Source organism: Nothoprocta perdicaria, unplaced genomic scaffold (genome assembly GCF_003342845.1).
Source record: "Nothoprocta perdicaria isolate Ctin4 unplaced genomic scaffold, notPer1 scaffold_104, whole genome shotgun sequence".
In the NCBI taxonomy this organism is placed as follows: domain Eukaryota; kingdom Metazoa; phylum Chordata; class Aves; order Tinamiformes; family Tinamidae; genus Nothoprocta; species Nothoprocta perdicaria.
The window spans coordinates 2,048,311-2,057,834 of record NW_020454139.1 but is presented as its reverse complement, the minus strand read 5'-3'; the positions used below and the strand labels follow the sequence as shown (position 1 = coordinate 2,057,834).

At 36.5% G+C, this 9,524-nt stretch overlaps 1 protein-coding gene across 1 annotated transcript in view; it reads right to left on the bottom strand.

Moving 5' to 3' along the window:
- The window catches only part of DENND4C (DENN domain containing 4C), a 61,436-nt gene that overhangs the window by 13,805 nt on the left and 38,107 nt on the right, over positions 1-9,524 (bottom strand). The window contains exons 18-25 of the mRNA XM_026043911.1: positions 9,321-9,524; positions 8,475-8,603; positions 7,614-7,758; positions 7,127-7,273; positions 4,856-4,981; positions 3,946-4,089; positions 1,627-2,765; positions 555-735 (exon numbers count right to left, since the gene is read on the bottom strand). The exon at positions 9,321-9,524 is cut by the window's right edge and continues 3 nt beyond it. Coding sequence (XP_025899696.1) covers positions 555-735; positions 1,627-2,765; positions 3,946-4,089; positions 4,856-4,981; positions 7,127-7,273; positions 7,614-7,758; positions 8,475-8,603; positions 9,321-9,524 — 2,215 coding nt within the window. The remainder of the gene's footprint in view (positions 1-554; positions 736-1,626; positions 2,766-3,945; positions 4,090-4,855; positions 4,982-7,126; positions 7,274-7,613; positions 7,759-8,474; positions 8,604-9,320) is intronic.

Here is a 9,524-nt window from a genome sequence, read left to right as displayed (position 1 = left end):
CTCTCTTGAAGTCCAGGGTAGCTATTCTACTTCTCGCCCCACCTCCTCCACGCCGGATCGTGATTTAACCTTAACAACATCAAGTATGCTGTCTAGGAAATCCTATGGTAATACTGAGAGATATTTTTGGGGGGGGAGGAAGGAGGGTGCTTTTTGTTCATTTCCTTTTCAGATTTGATTTCACTGGTTTCTCATCTATTTGGAGCTCTTAAACACTTTTTGTATTAGTATCAACAAATTTTAGCAAAGTATGATTTTACATGACTGAAAAAGATTTGCATAGCTATAAAAATTAGGAATCTCTTGATCAAACAGAAGAAGTATTTTTATACTTAAACTGCTGTATTTTTTCCATCAATCATAAAACATTCAATACATTCAATAAAGAGGGATGCATCAGTTGTTTGGTACTGTGAAGAGAAGAATGGAACTACCAAAATTTTTGGTCATTTTTTAGCACCTTGAAATAATTTAAGACTATATCAGCTCTTGTTGTTTTGAATGATTTCACACGTAATAGTTACCTTATAAAAATTTTTGAAGGAAAACCTCACCTGCTGGGTAATGCTGTCTTCCTACATCTCCACTGCTGCTGCTGCTGCCAAGGCTAGTAGTGCTTTGTGCAAGCTCACTTGTAATTAGCCCCGGGACTCCTGTTCTTGATGACAAACTATCTCCTAAAAGACTGTCTTCAAAACCAATAGGAAAGGTAAAGTCTTGACGAGTGATTTCTTCCTTTAAAACACACACATAAAGGAATCGGTATTTTCAGTGTCTTCAGATTCAGTTCCCATAGGATGTTTTACATCTATCCTTATCACAGTAAACGATTTTAGTAGCAGATTAAGAGACAGAGTTAACATACAGAAGTTATGATACGTAAACTAAACCTAGACAATCCAGGAGATGATCTGTGAGAGTATTTTGCTGAGGATTAAGCTGAATGATAAGCAGACAGGGACCCCACAACATATTCTATTGAATGAATGTGCTCAAAGCAAAAACCTAGTATTTAGTTTCCAGAATCCTGAATAGAGAGTTTATTATAGCTTAAATTGTCCTTTATGCTACCAACTTTAATCTTCCGGTATGATTTCTTAGGTTTCTGGAATCCAGTTGTCTTTGCTACTTTTTTGGCTTGCTTGTTTTTAATAAGCATGAAGAATCATATAATTTAAGGTGACTGAATTTTGTTCTTATTCGGGCTTTTTTTAATTGCAGCTTCTTAAAAGGACATATATTATATATACATATATAATATGTATACAAATGCATGTAATATAGGTTTTAAATATATACAAGTAATCTTTTCTATATATATACACATAGATAAATATAGAAACTAAGAATATAGAAAATATAGAAAATAAGAAAAATGAGAAAAATGAGAACAAAAAGTCAAAGTTCCAAGATTATTGTTCCCAGATCATTTAAATTATTTCCTCATTTCAAGTGACATCACAAAGCCTCTTTCCACACAAAATTAACCACAGAAAGAGGTATTTTTTTCTTAGCTAACAAAAGTCAGCACTAAATATCTTATGGCTTAATCTTCTAGACAGAGAAGACATTCCTTCTCTTCCTCTCACTTTGACTCCAAAATTTTTCATATTGAAATATACTTACCTCATCATCTGAGTAATTATATGCTGAGGTTACAGCTCCCCACATTTTACTGGCCACATTAGCAGCTTGCTTCATGCCTGACTTCAGAACATCCATTTTTGGCCCAGAGAGTATATTGTCTAACTTCAGATTTGATAAAGTTGTTACTACAGATCCTAAAGAGCCATGTGGAGAACGTCCCAGTCCTGTTAGGGATGAAGACCGCTCCTTTTGAACCCGTGGATGGGTTTGTTGCTTTGGTCGTCCAGTGAATGTTTTGGATCTGGAGACAGAAGGACTTCTCCGATTTTCATAAGACTCAGGAGGGGTCGGGATCGGATCCAAAGGTAGGCTTGACCTCCTCTCTTGGGTGTGACCAAGGGTACCAGCAGCTTCTGCTTCCCTAACTGGCTTATGCAGTTCCATGCTGGGAAACTTGCTACTCAAGGGATTCTTCATATTCATATAGCTCTCTATTTCATCTGCCAAATTGCGTGCTGCAACCGGTGACACTAGTTTTTCCTCAGGTTCTGGATGCCTTGATTGCATGCTGTCAGTGGCCAGCAAAGACAAGGGGTCTAGGCCCACTTCGACATCTTCCCTTTCAACAGGTTTAACTACTCCATAAAAGCTATTCCTTTTAGTTGTGATATCTTTGGGTTCTGTTTTCTGATTTTCAGACTCATCTAACTGTTTGTGGTCCATGACTTTAACTGCAGCTACATTCTCACTGCCTCCGTTTTCCAGATGATCCTGGCATTCCCCAGGTTCTACCAGCACTGGTGAGGACTGGTGCTCTGATTCACCATCACTCTCATTCACGTGAATGAGAGTGTCACTGAAGCCAGAAACCTGCTGGTCACCAATATTATCAAGGCTGTGGGATTTGTTAGTATAAGAGGGTGATGCTTTGGCCCCAGATAAAGCTGCTGTTAGAATCTTGGCATCTTCTCCCATCATTATTGCTACTTCTCTAGAGTTCAAGTCCAAGCTGCCTTTTTTCAGCAGCATTCCTGCCCTACTTTCACTGCTGAAACTGCAGCTTCTCTCTGAAAAGAGCTTCTGCCTCTTCTGTCCTTTTTCACTTGACTTCCTAGCAGAAATGTCAAAGACATCTTCAGCTGAATTCTGAGCTACAAACAGGGGGCTAGAACTTGTTCCTGAAAGAAAAAAAAACGTATTAATATGGTCTCACAGCCACCAAGAATTGATAATCTATTTCCTGAAGTCATCGATAAGAAAATTGTGAATGCCACTCAACTTCCACACTCCCAAGTTACCTATTGACAAGTTATACTATCATTAGCAATTTGTTATACCAGCCGCAAGAACATCTTGCATATCAAAACATAYGTACTCCATATAGTCAAAACCTTGCCATGAAATGCTCCATGAGATTCCAACCTTCCCACCCTACACAACTCCCCAGATGAGGCTAGATACATCTATGAACTAAGGACCATAAGAAAYACAGATGAGTTTAAATGAACTACTTTTTCATTTCTTTTGTCTGTTTTCTTACAGAGCTGTATTCAACGTATCTATACACCAATTCCATGGTTCATTCTAGTTCTGCAGATGGGCACTGTGTCTGTCCGTACAACAAAGAAGCATTACTTTATTTATGGCACCAGCCATTCAGAAAATAACTAAAACATTTGTAAAACACTAAGTATTCTCATCCCCTCAGGGCATTTTTTTCCAAAAAACTGTTAGCCAAGCAGAAACCTTGATTTCTCATTACTTCTACAAGAACAGTAATTCTATGCTTTGCTATCAGCCACATGCTGACTTACCATTTAAATATCCAGCTGATGAGCTACCTATAGCTCACAAATATTGAGGTATAGCCTTCGCCAAAAACAAGCATGATGAGGACAGAGGAAGAACCAAAATTTCGCTTTTGCATACACACAGATCATTCTCCTCATAAACCTCCAGATAYGTAAATAAATGTTGTACAACATAAAAGCAGCATGCATTGACCTCAGATTGGGAAGGGGAAATAAGGGAAAATAAGCCGTGGAGAAATTCAGTTACTTCTCCAAAGTCAGTGATGTTAAGGCGACAAAGAGTACAGACTGATTCTTGAGGTTTTCTAGTACGTCACAAAATAGTGAATGTGGAATAGGAAATATTGATGTCAATATAGTCAATATAACTATATTGACTATGTGACTTCCCACTACAGAATTTGATCTCCAAAGGATAAGAAGGAAAATACAAGCCGCGCCAAAATCTGCACCTCTTACTTTCTTTAAATGACATCAGGAAGGTTCAAAATCATGTATTACAATGAGATGAGGATTCTATCAAGCTTTGTTTTACCCAGTGACTCACCACCACTGTTTTTCCTTCTGCTGCTATCAAAAATGCCAGACGGAACTTTCACAATACTGTTACCCCATGCAGGTGGGTCTGTAAGACTGGGAGTTTCTGTACTCAGCTGCAGCTTTTCACCAGGCTCTCCTGTACCACAAACTTCTGGAAAAAAAAGAGAACGTAAACTTCAGTTTACTTCATTTGCACAGCTAATTTCATTTGCACTGTTCTTCCCACATACAGTTAGTGCCTAAAGGATTAGTCATATATTTCCAGGAAGATTATGATACACAGTATCATGCAGAGAATGCTTAGTTGCTTAAAAGATCAGAACCTCTGCTAAATAACTTCCCTTGATGATTTTCACCCATTCAGAGAAGGAAGAGCAGAATTCATGCAGGGCTATTTCTGCAATGACAACATTAGAAATCCTAAATGACATTAGGATTTTAGTAACACAGATAATATGACACAAAATCACTTCGGGGGAACTTAAAATATAGTAAAACAAAGGACGCAATCTGAATAAAAGAAACATGATGACTACAGGAGAGCAAATTTTATAGCAACAAATAGTGTTTGCTAGGTCAACTGGCAGAGCTAAAAAAAAAAAGCTCAAAAAAAGCCAGACACATGAGAAATAAAATGCTAAGAATGGCATGTGCCCCCAAATTTGTTCAATCTTTCCATCTGTATTAAATTTACTGAACATGTAAGTGTTTAGTAAATGTTTACTCTCTACTCATATATATTTTATTGCCTCTCATTAGTATTAGCAGAAGTCCACTAGATTCTGCAATGTTGTATTTTGACTCTATTTTTAGCAATATTATGAATTCAATACGTCAAGTATTTTGGGTACTTGGATAATGAAGCAGATTTATAAAAACAAAGTCTCAGTGGGTGTATGTAAATTTGCATACTTCACCTCCTATTATATCTTCATCTTTAGAAGAAGTACTTTTCTCTACTTGTATTTCAGTTGCATGAAGACCATCTCCATCATCTCTTACAAGTTCATCCTTGGATCCATAGCCCTGGTCTGACTGACCTCCTGTAACAATGAATAAAAACAAGTGTCTCAAAGCTGYTTTTCCCATTAAATTTGCTTTTCAATAAGAAAAAATAAAATTAATTTGTGTCACGTCATTTTGCCATTACAATTCAAAATAAGATCACCAAAATGGCTAATACATGCACTAATCTACTTCATGATAGCAGAGGTAATTTAAAAAGTCAGTTTGGATATTATTGCCTAATTATTCCACTAAACACAAGATAATCCTCTAAGAGTACTATCGTTATTAACTAACACCAATTCRTTTTATGAAACCCTAAAAATATCTCCTTTCACTCTTCTCTCATTAGGTTGAAATATTTCTTTCTGGGCAAGCTAAATTCTCTCATGTAAATACAAAAGAAATTAATGACTCACACTAAGGCAACTATTAACAGTGAGTACATTCCTAGAAAACCTGCTATAAGCTATACTATATCTTTGTTATACTGTATTCAAACAAGGAAACATAAAAATATTTTAAAACCAAACAGTTAAAAGAATCCTACTTGTGCCATGATTTCAGTTATGCTAGAGAGCATTAATACATTATTGAAAATTCAATTTATGTTAGCCTAAAAATCCGCTGCAGACAACAAATTAACAAAGCGCTTTGTACTTTATTTCTATTTCAAATACTTCTGCTTATGTGAAACTATACAAATAGCATATGGGAAATATTCCATAGCACTTTAAACAATATTCTATTGTGTGCTTCAGAGCACCTACTAGGATACATTTAAAAAATAACAGTATTATCCAGTATGACATTAAAAGGTATTAGAAGGCTCCAAAAATTTCAGAGAGAACTTCAGGATACAAAAACACAGAAATAATTTAGCTATAGCATGTAAATTACTGAAATAATTTTAACCCCAAAGTGTAAACAGGTGAAAAATGAAATTTGAAAGTTTGAGCAGCCAGCAATCAACACATTTGGCTACTAAGAAAACCTTTTACATTTAAAGAAAAGTAAGTTTCAACATCCTTTGGTCCTTATTTTCTCTCTGCCAACATTTCAGTGATGTAAGTCTCTCTATTTTGCACAGAATGAAAATACCCTACCAATAAATGGGCAAATTACCTGCAGAAGTAACATTCAAGGGCAGAATTAATGCACACGTGCATCCAAGGCTTCACACCAAACAAGTCTGCACCCCACACCATGATAGCCAAGGACAAACGCAGCACCCGAGAGACAGCAAAGAGCAAAAAGCAGAGCAATAAAGAGCAGAGAGAAGGAAAGTTCAGTAATCTAGACAGGCATATTGAATGAAGCACAGGAATCAGACTCAAAATCATCTTTAAAGAGAATGTGCAGAATAAGTTTTGAAGTACAAATACATACAAGATTTAGTTGAGACTATGCACAGGTAGGATGTAATCAGTATTAAAATAGAATGAAGAAACAGGAATTTGATTTTGTCATATCAAGTGATTAACTTGTCATGCACTTTTTTACTCCAGTTTATCTGGAAGACTATGCCCTGTGCTTAGAGAGTGCTTCACTCCAGATTATTAACTGTCCTTAAACTYCCAGTGTCTCCCAAAGGTTTAGATCATTTATATTTATTCTGAAACCTGGAAATTAATGGTAAGTCTGAATATGGGTTTTAAAACAGTTGTCATCCTGACAACTATAACATATATTAGTTATAGGAATTTTAATTAGGCTTTACCCTATTACCATTAAGGAACAGCATAGAAAAGTGTCAGTCTCTACTCACCTAAGAAACTTTTGTTTATTTCCTTACCAATACATATTAAAGATTTACTCAAAAAGACTGTAATTTCTATGAATATATGACAACATATATTAACTGAAAAAATTCACTTGTCCAAGACTTTGTAACTTTCCTGAAAAATCTAGCAYAAGATGCAAGGCTCATGAAGCCACTTTATCAGCAAGACATTTAGCTTAAGATAAGAGCACTTCTTCAACGCTTCACTCTAGACTAAAGAAGCAGTGCCGATTATGGTAAAGGRGTAATATTCAGTAAGAGGGTATTTCTTTCTCTTCATATATACTTTTATTCTCTACAAACTCTAGAGGTGAAGGAAGTGGTGGAAAATCAACAACAATCTAGAAACTTCAGCCTTTTGGGGGGACTGTTAGTAATGAAACTCAGCAGAATCTAGTACCTGTGCTAGAGTGATTATCAATGGAATCAAGCCTGACTAAGTCTCTGACGAAGAGTGTGTGCTCCCCACTGTTTGCATCATTAGAACTATCCACGCTACCATGGCTCACCATGTCCCCATCACTTCCACCTGTGGTACTCTGCAGAGCTGAAGACATGAACGAGAGTTGGTTAGTAAGAGAGGATTTAAAAATTCAGATTTTCAAATATATCTGTCCTCTTCAGACAACAATAAATACTTTCTGTTGCATATATTAAAATATAAATATGGAATTATAGCAACTGGATTTCTAGCAATTGGACTTAGATAATTCTTTCTTCACTGTGGGGCAGRCAGTCTTATGTTGTTTAAAGCATCAAGTTAGTAATTATCCATTTTTATACACTTTAAGAAAGATTTCCCACTTGTAAGAGCCACATTGTTAGATGCAATCCCTCAGAAAGTGTGCTTGTTCACAGAAACAAATCCATTTCAGTTAACGTATTACCTGATATCACAGTGACTTGTGAGCTCTGCGTTGCTTTCTTTAGACACTGCCTAAATTGTGCTGTGCCACGAACTACATTTCGTACCTTTGTCCACAGAAACACACCACTGCGGTTACTGCTAGGCCATGGAGACTCTAAAACTGCCTACAGAAATAGGGATGTTAAAGTAACAAGGCTATAGTAACAAAGTAAAACACGCAGTACCGTATGAAGCTTCCAGTTTCATACGCTAAGAAAAGAACAAAAAGACATTTACTTTATATGAATTCATGAGTTTTCTCTTGATAGAATAGCTGATAGAGGACTACAGAAGAAGTTAGTAAGATGACTCCTCCTTATTCATACACTACAGCAGCAGCAAAAGACTGCAGTAGTAKTTCTTTTCCTATTATTTTATCTAGTTTAACTTCTTATGAAGTTCTGTCAGAATGTTACAGAATTTTGGGAGCAAGAAAAAAGGCTATTTCAGTTAGCTGAATCCCAGCCTTCGTTAATCATGACTGAATTCTGCATCCATAAAGGATATATCTAGGAAGTGACAGCTTCCAAAGCTTTAACGTGGAAATACTAGATAAGTAACAATTCTTGGAAATCGACACTCTACATGTATTTTTCAAAAGCTGGTAAAAGTTGCTTAGCTAAACAGCACAGGAACATAAATTTAAAAAAAAAATGTAAAACCACCATAGTGTGTTTCTGGAAGCATAAGCGTGCTTGAAAGCACTGCTTGCTCAGAAGAACAAGTATATTAGAACTATATGTAGAGTAAGAAATGATCTTTAAGACTGCTATGGAACAAGAGGGCACTAAGTGCAGCAAGGCAGATTTCAGTCCAGGATTCTTAGCAAGATTTCTCTTACCTTATTATAATAACCATAAGTGATGGCATTTGGCTCTATTCCTGCATTTTTCATTTCAAAGAGTACTCTCACAGCTTGAACAGGCTGACCCCATAGTCCACAGAGTTGCATTACAACTCTATAGCAGACCTGAAAAGATAACAAAAGAATCCATACATAGATTAGCAACAAGAATTTTGAATAATTTAAGCTCTACCATATTTAATAACTGTTGTACACATAAAGGGAAGAGTTATGTGAATGCAGCCACTCAGTAACAAACAACATGCAACAATACACAACAGCCAGAAGAGGGAGCAAAAATTAAACAGGAATTTACACTTGAGTAGAAATAGCACCAGCAGTTGCATTGCTGAGAATGCTGATTTTTTTTTTCTTTTGGCCCTTGTTTAGGCCAAAGACAGAAGGAAAAACCAACACAAAAGGAACCTGCTTTGTGTGCCTGTGGATGATGAAAGAATGGAATGGTATGCACAGACCTTCCCCTCCCTATCCACCCCTTTCCCCCCCAAAAAAAATCACATTATCTCTTCATTCAATAAGGCTGAAGAGCATTATTTCAAAGAACATTTTTAAAATTGGTGTATTCAAAATTTTCCTTCTGGCATAAGAGTGGAGAAAGGCTAGCAGCACCAAGTTGGAGTAGCGAACCCATCTGACTCCATGATGAAATATGCCCTGGTTAAGTAGACTTTCTTTAAGACCATTTCACAGTGACTTTGAAACAGGTCAGACCAAAAATCTGTGCATGTTTTTAACCTCCTGGTGGTGATAAAACAYACCAAATTTATACCTTACCTACTACTCCATACTTGTGGTAATATTTTTTTTAAAATTAATACTAACCTCATCTAGTGGCTCCACATCGGTTTTCCTCATTTTAATGAGAACATCATATGCCTGCTGCAGTGCTCTGACCTTGGGATGAGCAACTCTAATGTAGGCTGGCAGACAGATAAACCATAAGCTGTAACTATGACTGAAGAGACATTTAGCCCACTGTGGGGGGCTTAGGTAACACTTCTTGGCTAACTTATGGGCTGTTTTTAT